Below are 11212 nucleotides of genomic sequence, written 5' to 3' on the forward strand. Positions count from 1 at the left end.
TATCACAACTTCCGTTTCATGCAGACTTTAAGCCAAATGGCTAGTCTGGCAACAGCAAGGGTAGTTGGTAATGACACAAACACATGTGCAATTGAGTAAACAGCCTGCTTGTTCGGTCAACGCAAAATGTGTTACATTTCCATCCCTGGTGTTATTGAGAATGAATATAAATTCAGTAACAAAGCAACAACTGCCGTACTAACATTCAGGTTATAGTGAGTGTGACGGACAGCAGCTCCTGGGGTTTATAGTAGAGGTGATGGGAGGAGGGCCTCAGGGGGCCAGTTCCACAGCGCTCATTTGAAACCTTTGGTCCCCCATGGTCTGTTTTCCCAGAATGCCCTGTAGAAGCACTAACCTCTCGGGCTCCGAGTATGTTTACTCTGAGTTAATGAATGAGCTAGTGTTGGAGTGAAAGTGGGAGAGTAAATGCTAATCACATCCCTTTCCCCCAAAATAAAGCCTCTATTTCACCCCTTTCCTGTTTGCTTTTATTCCTGTTTAGTTAAATCATCAGTAATCATGCTTTTAAAAGCTAGTCAGAGACTAACCGCAGGTCATAGCAATGCCAGAAAAACACAAGAGGGGGAGGTTTGGTGTGTGAGGAGCGTAAAACCAAAGTTGAGGTGTCATATGTGATGTCAACTCTCACTTCTCCAACAATGCCAATTGAGTAAACACACACAAATGGTATGGGTGAGGGAATCAGAAGAGAGAGAGAGGAAAAGAGAGAAAGGAGGGGCCGTCCTTACTTGCTCTTCTAAGCGGGAGTGAGAGGAGGTCCAGAGGGAGGAGGCAAACGGGGAGAGCAGGATTGAGAAAGAGAGTGAGGAAAAGAAGTGGCGCTCTGTTTGCGGAGCAGTCTGGGACCATGCTGTCAGGCAGCTCTCTGATCTGGATTGGGGCGCTGCTTCTGGGGCTCGAGGCTTCGTTGACCGGGGCGTCTGACTTCCAGCACCATGGATATGAGGAGATGGTGAGAGCTCTTTTTGCTGTCCAAAGCGAATGCCCCTACATCACTCGCATCTACAGCATCGGTCGCAGCGTGGAGGGACGGCACCTATATGTCCTGGAGTTCACCGATAATCCTGGCATCCATGAAACATGTGAGTCTTTTCTTTACTCTTGTACCAAGGCATTAAATTCCTCACATATAGCTCAAGCAAACTCTTGCACGTTGTTCCTACCAAGGCTGTAGGGCTGCCAGAGCTGATTGGTGAAGCAATAATTTGGGTTTGATTGCATAATTTGGGCTGTTTTCTGAGATAAGCACTTAAGTCGAAATCAAGCTTTGGCTGGTCATTCATGAGTTTGTCTGGCCAGCCATGTTGACCGTCAACTTGATTTATCTTGTTGCTCCTCAAACACTCAGATACAATAAATTGCATTTAAGAATGGACAGTAATGGGTTTAAGGGGGAGTATGTGCCTGGAGATGTGGTGTGTTATATGTAGCCGTTGCAGACAGGAGCAAACACAGGTCTTGTTATTAATCCAAAACAAGAACATTCCCACTGGAATGAAAAATCGGAATGTTTAATAGCTCAATTGTTTTCCCTAAAAACAAAGAGCAAATGGACACTTATGCTTCTCAGATGATTCTATTGGGAACAAGAGCTCATTAATCTTGCATGTGTCTCCTCTAGAGTTCCAGAAGAGAACAATATCTTAAACTTAGCTTAGATTGGCCAAGATCCCAAAGTTTAAGAATCAAAAGTCAGAAATCCCACCATTACGTATCAAAGATGAAAACAAATGATCTAGGCTATGCTTCGTAAGCCAACAATTGTCTCTATTTGGAATTTCAGGAGAAACATCTGATACTTCAAAAAAAGAGGACACAGAACTCCTATGTATCTTATGAAATATGAAAGAACAGCTGCTGAGCAGTAACATTTCCCTCTTTGTTTCACTCTGTAGACCTTGTTCCTTTGTTCACTCAAATTCAAAACACTTTCAGCTCTGCTACTAGAAGTTGTTAAGATCCATCAACAAAAGAAGTTAATAAATCAGCTTTCGAAAGCAAATTAATTTTTTGCCATCAGATGTTCTCTCTTAATATGTATTTTTTCCTTGTTTTCCAGCACAAATATCTAAACATTCTTAAATCAAGATGTATTTTCTTGAGAAGCGAAGTTACTTAAGAGATTAAGTTTTCAGTAACACTTTAGTTCAGGGTCCAATTCTTACTATTAACTAGTCGCTTATTATCATGTATATTGCTAGGATATAGGCTGTTTATTAGTAATTATAATTATCATGCTTAAAACAAGAAAAAATAATCTGCCAATGAGGTCAGAAAAATAAACTTGATTCAAAACGAAAACAAAATAATTTTCTGACCCCACTGGCAGATTTTTCTTCTCATTTTAAGCATAAAGTCACTATTAAGCAATTTTTCAAAGTAAATGTAGCCTATCTTGATTTAAGAATATTTAGATATTTGTAGGCTACTGGAAAACAAGACAGAAATACTGAGTAAGAAAATCCTTTTTTTTTTTTTTGCAGTGTAAAAATCTGCTTCTCTTGGCAATATGCATACAAAGGTAAAACCTCTGAGAGAATTGCAGGATGTATACATGTTCCACACAGAGTACAAAAACAGGAACCGATACAGCAGAGTGGGCAAAGTCCTTGTGACCACCTGACCCTTTAGATTTCAAACAATGTTCATGCATTAATGTCAAGGCCAGCCATTTTGTGACTCTTTGAGCAGTGGCACAGCAGAGTTAATTTAATTATTTGGTGATTAATAGGAAGACTGTGCCTGATGAGTCTGCCTGCACACAGTGGCTAATTAGATTTGCGATCTCGCCGTCACTCACTTCCGCATCAAAAAAGAACAAACGGAAATCTGCTGGTACTTGTTAGAGGAGATAATTGTGAATAATGAGCTGACAACTGGCTGTGAGACAGGAATTTCGATGAGTGGCCTGCTGTGCTGTTAAACCCTCAAAAAGCTTTTGTAGGAGGAAAATGATGAATTTTAATTCATTCATATTTGATACGAGCATTTAAAGTGTCAGCTTACTCAACCGCATGCCACATGCACTGATGGAAAAGTGAATTTGTTTTAAAGGGATAGTTAACCTATAGAAATTCAACTTCGGTCATCATTTACTCACCCTCATGTCGCTCAATAATTTTCTGTGACTAAATATGGTGTGTTCTTCATACAAATATATGAAATGGCTTCAGAAGACTTGGAATGTAATGTATAAGTTGTATGACCTTCTTTTATATGGTGCTTTTTGGAGCCATTCCCTTTCATTGTATTAAAAAATGTACATTTCTCCTGTTGTGTTCCACAAAAGAAAGTCATGGATCAACATGAGGGTGAGTAAATGATCGCAAAATCTCTTAAAATATTTAGTAGGCAATCCTTGCAGTACCTTTAGAGCTTCATATTGCATATTGGGTCTTAATTCATACAGTTGCCGCTTCTGAATTACATGTGCATGCATAGAGCTTGTTGCTTGCATGCTATTCATGGATGTGACCCTATGACCTCATGACTTCCTGACTGGCGGTCACCTGACCTGTGTTTTTCAGTGGAGCCAGAGTTCAAGTACGTTGGGAACATGCACGGGAACGAAGTGCTTGGCAGGGAGCTGCTCATCTACTTAGCCCAGTTCCTGTGCGAGGAATACCGGGCAGGAAACGAGCGAATCACGCACCTCATCCACGACACACGGATCCACATCCTTCCTTCCATGAACCCGGATGGATATGAGGTGGCTGCCAGGCAGGTATACAGCCCTTAGTAGCTAATCTACATTGTAAAACAAGTATACTAAAACACCACAGCTCAAAATCTGTGACCAACAGCGCGTGGTGTGAATGTGAGCATGCATATACACTTATTTCTTCAGTGTGGCAGCTGTAGTGTGGGAGTGTTGTAAGTCTCTGGTGGCCTCTAGTTTGTTATGAAGGAATCAGTCATATCCCAGAGTGCATTGCTGGCTTTCTTTTGAGACTAATTACACTCAAAAAAAAAAAAAAAAAAAATACATACAGTATTTTTTTTCTGGAACAGAGCATCCATACACCTACAACGTTCACACATCTAGAGTGCAAAATTATAGTAATACAGACTCTTTCTTGGTCTTTGAGACTAATTATATGTCCAGCAGTAAATGGTGGCTGAATGTGGCCACACACACCTAGTTATCAAGCGTCTCAATGGACCAGACAAGAACTAGCAAAGGAAACTATACCTCAGCATCAGACAGGATCTATTTAACATGCTCTAACTCGCTTACACAACACACACAAGCACAATAAACTACTTGAGGTATACATTTCACACCTGACATACTGAGAATGTTAAAAGGTGATATCCTTCCCTAAACGGTACTTAAAGAATAAGAAATTAGGTGCTCTTTATCCGATTTACAGGGTCCAGAATTCAATGGCTACTTGGTGGGACGTGGAAACGCAAAGGAGGTAGACCTGAACCGCAACTTCCCAGACCTGAATGCTCTTATGTACTACTACGAGAAGAACAACGGCCAAAACCACCACCTGCCACTGCCAGACAACTGGGAATTACAGGTGATCATCAATCAGTGTCACATACACCTCTATAGGAGAGGAGACAATAGCTTCCATCCAAAGTTGCGAATTTAACTTCTGCGCAAAATTCGAATATCACATTAAACGTTTGCGAATAAAGCGCTGTTTCTATCCAGTGAGCCGAAGAGGACAAATTCGTCATTTCCTGATAAACTGCTGCTAAAATATCACTAAGAAAAGTTGGAAAAGCCACTGTATATAATATTTTATGTATTATAATAAGTTATTTGCATCTCAGAGCGCAGACGAAATGCAATAAACGCGTTATCTTGCTTTCGGAGGCAGATGCTGCTGTTTTGGAACGCAGTCGTGTAAGACAGTTCTGGAAGGGAATTATACTGAACCACTTTGACGACAGACTTCTGAATGACCAAAACAGCTTTTCAGATGCTTTGCAACAAGATTTTTCCGCTGATTTGTCCAGTTATGCCGTCCCATCGTGCAAACTCACATGATTATTTTGATGTGTATTTTTTTAAGCTTGGTTTGGAAGTGCTGAAAGATGTTGAGATAGACAATATAAGATCCTCTTTTATAGGGTAACGATAACACAAAATATTTGTATATATGCTAACCATTTATGCGCTCTACTGTTAAAAAGTTTGGGGTCAGTAAGTAATAATTTTATTCAGCAAGGATGTGTTAAATTGATGAAAAGTGACTGTAAAGACATTTGTAATGTTACAAAAGATTATTATTTCACATATGCTGTTCTTTTTAACCTTCTATTTATCAAAGAATCCTGAGCAAAAATGCATCACACTTTCCACAAAAATATTGAGCATCATAACTGTTTTCAACACCAAAAACATAACTGTTTTCAGCACCAAATTAGCATTAGAATGATTTCTAAAGGATCATGTGAGACTGAAGACTGAAGTAATGATGCTGAAAATTCAGCTTTGACATCACAGGAATAAATTGCATTTTAAAATATATTAAAATAGAAAAAAGTTATTTTAAATTGCAATAATATTTCACAATATTACTGTTTTTACTGTATTTCTGATCAAATAAATGCAGCCTCGGTAAGCATTAAAAATATAAAAAAAATATATCCAAACTTTTGAACAGTAGTGTGTATATTTTGAGATTTATTTACCTAAAGCGACTCAGGGTTCATGGTCAGAACCCGTTCCATTTTAATAAAATACAAGAACTGAATGAATTTTAGAGATTATACTTTTCAGTCAAAACAAAAGTCAAAAACGTAGAGTGCAACCAGTTCAAAATCTCATGACTCTTATGAGCCTGAGCTTTTTATGAATTGTTTTGAATTTATTTATTATTGAAATCATCTCATCATTTGTCAATGAAATTGCATCGTTAAGAGGAACCGGCACTGGTGTTGTTAAATTACCATCATTATATGTGTTCCCTGGGAATCAGACCTATGATTGGACCGATTTTGTATATGTTGTGTATATGTTTTTATGGGGTGACCTTTTTAATGTACAAACAATCTTGTATACATAGACATCACATAGATAAATCCCTGTTCCAATCTTAAGTAAAATACAGGATAGTGCCAGTTTCCTGCATTGCAAAGAAAAACGTTTTTGTTTTTACAGTTGGACAGCAGACTTAAGCTCTCCATTAGTCTGTTAGTAACCCACCCAGCTCTCGTTCTGCCGGTCTGCTCTCTATCAATCGCCTCGCCAACAGGCCCACCTTTCACAAAATAGAGAGCCTTGGCTTGTGTAAATGGACTTTTTTAGCTTGTACTGCTGTTAGTCTTCATCATGAGCTCTGGATATTTTGGTTAGCCTTTCACAACCTGCTGAGTAATATAAATTCAATCTCATCTGTGTGTATCCATGCTATCCATCATGATTTGAGAATGTTACAAAGAACATATTGTGCTAGATGGAAGCAGGAACATCTGACCTTTAGTACAAAGTAGTTTACTTACTAGAAATAGAATATTACACATTTCTTCTTGATTTTATGTAATAAAATGAAAGAATTCCCAGATTTTTTGGAAGACCTCACTAGAATAATACAATCCATTTAAACAGCTCTTTCCAGGAACAACTATGTATTTTCCTTACTTCAAAATGAGAACTCCAGCTTTGGAGAAGTATGTTCACTGGCAGCCAGACGTCCCTCAGGATAACAACAGAAGAAGTGCAGTCGGAGGAGTATGACAAGTTCCAATCATTTCTCTGTGAGTCAAGAGCTGTCACTCTCACATCAAACCCCGCTCGTGACCTTCTGACCCTAGTGTGGGTTTTGCACTACACAGACCTAAGAAGGGTGAAAAACATCTGTGTGAGTTCACAGCATGAAACCTGACTCTTCAATGACAGCTGGGGCCAAAGGGACGCTTGGTTGTTTATATATACAGATCCATGCATAATAAATACACAGTCTCTTCAAAACAGAGCACGGACGGGATCAATAACCCAGCAGCCATCTCTAAGGAGCCAACTGGACTAATTTTACTTAATGCAACAGGGTCAGGTGGAGGTTTATTACCCCTTCACCTCTAGTACCACATGTCAGATCTCTCAGATAGCAGAGTTGAAGGAATATTCCAAAAAGGCTGCAAGAACGTTGCTGGAGTGTCATGGCACAAAAACCTAAAACAAAGGCTGAAATCTGAATGTTTTTCCCTGTATTTTTGGTTCTTGCAGGTTGAGCCGGAGACTTTAGCAGTGATAAAATGGATGCAGAATTATAACTTCGTTCTGTCTGCTAACCTCCACGGTGGAGCTGTAGTTGCCAATTACCCCTTCGATAAGTCTCGCGAGCCACGGATAAGAGGCAAAACAACATACTCGGCCACCTCTGATGATAAAATATTTCGAAAGGTGTGTTGTGTTTTTTTAGTTATTTGTGTGATTTTTCTACTTTTGAAAGAGTTTAATGTCCACAAGCAATTGTAAGCCATTTGTAAGCTTATATCTCTTTAAAAAAGTGTAAACACTGTTTCTGTGGCACTATCAAATCATTTTACAAATGGCAGATTTTTTTTTTTTGCAATTCCATATGGTGTCACTTCTCTGCGGAAAAAAACAACAACACTTAAACCAACCTAAGCTGACTTGCTAGTCTAAGCAGGTTTAAGATGGTCTTATCTGCAGTTGTATAATCTGCCTAGACTAGTCATCTAATTTTTTTCTTTAAGACTGGTCATAACTTAGTTGCATTAAAAAGTAGATTTGCCTTCACTAACTGCTATTGGTGAGATTAGATCTTAATACAGAGTCTTCCAGCCTGGCCAAGAGCACAAAACGCTACTAAAACAAGACAAAAGACCAGCCTGATCAGGCTGGAAGTTAAATTTAGACCAGCAAACCAGCTTAAGCTGGTTTAAGTCTTGTTGTTGTTTTTTTCTCAAGGCAGAGTAGTTGCACAGAAATCACACACTTCACCTAATGAAGATCTGGCCGTTGTTTTTCCCAATTCCCTGGTGAATATTTACAGATTTGTGTGTTTTTGTATTGTGTATGTGTAGTTGGCAAAGACGTACTCCTATGCCCACAGCTGGATGCATAAGGGCTGGAACTGTGGCGATTACTTTGATGAAGGAATCACAAATGGAGCCAGCTGGTACTCTCTATCTAAGGGTGGGTTATATTTTACATACCACGGTTCTCATTCAATTACTTCAACTAGGCTTGTGGTTTTGTCTCATCTAAATTCCTTGTAATTTAGCTGAAATTTGGAAATTACAAGCACTTTTATCTTTAAGGACATGTAATTGTGTTCTAGTTTAGAGCTTTTCACTAGTGCCAGCACCTGTGTAATTCCACCAGTGAAATTAACTTCTTTAAGGGTCAATATTCTAATTGATTTTCAAATAAATCTTTAGATTGTCTTTGTTGTTGGTCATATATTTCCCTAAAATTACTTTTGCAAAAAATAATAATAATACACAAGCAGAAAATGGTCATGTTAAATGGATGTGAATAGTTTCCCATACACACAATACAAAAATTCTTCTTCCTCCTTTTTTTTTTTTTGTGCACACATGGAAGTGTTTCTTATACAGTATATGTGCATCTTTTCTTGCAAATATAACTTTAGAAGCTCTATAAAAATAAATAAAAATACTAAAAAAATTTATAAAAAATGGTTGATTAAAAAAAAGTGAATATGTGGGGCATCTTTTCCACTTTTGGTGGGTTTTTTTGTGCTTTACATACTACATGTTAATGTGCGATTAAGAATAATTATTCCTCAATATTTCTGAAGGGATGCAGGACTTCAACTACCTCCACACAAACTGCTTTGAGATCACTCTGGAGCTCAGCTGTGATAAGTTTCCCCCAGCGACGGCTCTCGCCAGCGAGTGGCTAGCCAACAGAGAGGCTCTGGTGTCCTACATGGAGCAGGTAAGGATTTTCCCTGCTCACATTTGACTGTTTTACTGCTTTAGTTTCAGCTCTGTATGCCTGTAATGAAACAAGTAGAAGTTCAAACTCTGCAGTCAGAACATGTAGAACTGGAATCGGAGAGCATTGTATTCAAAATCAAACGAGTAAAAAGGGGGCCAGTATTCTAGCAGACACAGGTAAGAAAGACTAATTGGTTCACAATGACACCAGCAGGTAATGAACCTGTCCCCAGATACTTATAATGTGAAATTGATATGAACCTTCAAGGGTCACGTTGTGAGTTCAGGTAACATTACACTGCTTGCTAGCACATTTAAAGTAATGGGTGGAATCGGTTTACCACTTTGAGTGCAGTGCCTGACCGTAACGAAAGCTTAACCCTTGTGCTGTGCTGGAAATCCTTTACCTAATTTGGTGTTCCCAGTCAAAAATGACCAGCCTTTTAAATTGCTTGTTATTCTCTCATTATGCTATTTTTTCCACCAAATATTGGATTCAATCTTTTTATCATCTCGTTTTCTTTCAATAAGCACAGGTTTTGAATTTCTTTTTTGGAACTGATTAATCGTAGGCTTCATTGATCTGAGCATATGTACATATGCATGAAAAAAGTTCACGCAAGCTTATTCACCTAAAAAAAAGCTCAGATCAATGAATCCTACGATCAATCAGATTCAAAAAGAAATACAAAACATGTGCTAACTGAAAGAAAACCTTTTTTTTTTTAAGTTCAAAAATTAGCAAATTTTGGGAAAATTTAAAGTTGTTATAGCCTGTGTAAGCAAAGTCAACAAGTTTTAGTCCAATGCGATAATGTTTACTAGCACTTTCGGGAAAAAATTACCAACATGTTGTACAAACAATACAACATAAGGGTGGGTTGACATTGTGACTCTCTCCTGTCCTCCAGGTGCACCATGGGATAAAAGGCATGGTTTATGATGAGAACAACAACCAAATTAGCAATGCAGTGATCTCGGTGGCAGGCGTAAACCACGATATCACCTGCGGTGAGTGTCGTTCTACATTAAAAGCTGATTTTGTAGTATGTACAAGCTTGAATACTTCATGTGTCTGATGCTGTCTCAGGGACTGATGGAGACTACTTCCGTCTGCTCTTGCCGGGCACCTACACAGTGACGGCTTCTGCATTAGGTTACCAACCCTTTACCAGCACGGTGACAGTGGGACCGGCTGAAGCTGTACAGGTGATAAACAATACACAGATACACTATTCTTTACTGATTTTTTTTTTTTACAATAACAAACAAATTTTATTTGTTCTTCTTCCCAGTTGCATTTCTATTTGAAAGTTCAACCAAAAGGGACAAACTTGAACGTGAAAGCTTATGCCAACAAGAAGGGCCCATCGACGGCTAAGATTCCTCCCACCAACCTTGGCCCAAGATAAAGAGCAAGGTCTCTTCTCTCAACAAAGACAAAACATGTCTTTACTTTATAAACTGAAGAACAATAAAGGGAAACATGGACTCTCACTGTGACAAATCTCACCTTCCTATGTCAGGTTCTTTGTTGTTTGTATAGATGCATAAAAGTGTGAGAAATCCATATTTTGCTCTCATGTTCTTGTGGAGCTTAAATATATACAGGTATGTATATTATATAATGGCTTTGATTTAAAGAACAGGAAGAAGTAGGTAATGTAAACAAAATATATTTCTCTTTTTATGAGAAATTAGTCATAGATTAATGAAGACATTTAGATGGACTGTTACTGGAAATTGTGTCTGAATATGATCAGAAATCAGTTTAAGATTAATTATCTCCTATGTGGATAAAAATAATAAAATAAACATTTTATCATTTAAAATAAACCAAGGTTGTTTATCTATTCTTTGGGCAGTTATTGTTGTTTTTAAGAATAACATGTTTAAAATACCATCTTGGTGCATGTGTGAATATTTGTAAAAACGTATTGAAATTTTCATAAAGGTACTGTATACATTTTTCAACTATTTTATCACATGGGTATACCTTTTCTTCTAATGATCCTTACATGTAACTATGTGATGTTTGATTAAACCAAGCATATTTTAGTTTAAAATTTGGATGCAAACTACAAATGCAAAGATTTCCTGAAAGGATATGTGGACATAAACTCTAATTTAAAGTGAATATCATATACAGCGGTTCAAGTCAAGTCACCCTCATTTATATAGTGCTTTTAACAATATGGACTGTTTCAAAGCAGCTTTTTTAGTGATAATAGGAAATTAAAGTAACAGAGTTTGTTTTGGTTCAGGTGAAGTTCTTTGCTTAAATTAGAACAGCTGT

The 11212-nt window shown here is 38.0% G+C and overlaps 1 protein-coding gene across 1 annotated transcript; it reads left to right on the plus strand.

The window, feature by feature from the left end:
- Nucleotides 1-315: 315 nt before the first annotated feature.
- On the plus strand, nt 316-10752 carry cpn1 (carboxypeptidase N, polypeptide 1). The gene is made up of 9 exons (XM_056268858.1): nt 316-1106; nt 3552-3748; nt 4398-4553; nt 7211-7387; nt 8035-8146; nt 8775-8914; nt 9828-9927; nt 10007-10125; nt 10212-10752. Exons 1-9 carry the CDS (start codon nt 872-874, stop codon nt 10326-10328), a joined length of 1353 nt encoding a protein of 450 aa, XP_056124833.1. The 5' UTR covers nt 316-871; the 3' UTR covers nt 10329-10752.
- Nucleotides 10753-11212: the final 460 nt, after the last annotated feature.

Source organism: Rhinichthys klamathensis, unplaced genomic scaffold (genome assembly GCF_029890125.1).
Source record: "Rhinichthys klamathensis goyatoka isolate OS25496 unplaced genomic scaffold, OSU_Roscu_1.1 h1tg000277l_1, whole genome shotgun sequence".
NCBI classification, from domain to species: Eukaryota; Metazoa; Chordata; class Actinopteri; order Cypriniformes; family Leuciscidae; genus Rhinichthys; species Rhinichthys klamathensis.

Coding starts and splice junctions, on each gene's coding strand:
- cpn1 (XM_056268858.1), top strand. CDS start 872: ATGCTGTCAGGCAGCTCTCTGATCTGGATTGGGGCGCTGCTTCTGGGG. Junction 8,915..9,827: donor TGGTGTCCTACATGGAGCAG/GTAAGGATTTTC, acceptor CCTGTCCTCCAG/GTGCACCATGGGATAAAAGG. Junction 9,928..10,006: donor AAACCACGATATCACCTGCG/GTGAGTGTCGTT, acceptor ATGCTGTCTCAG/GGACTGATGGAGACTACTTC.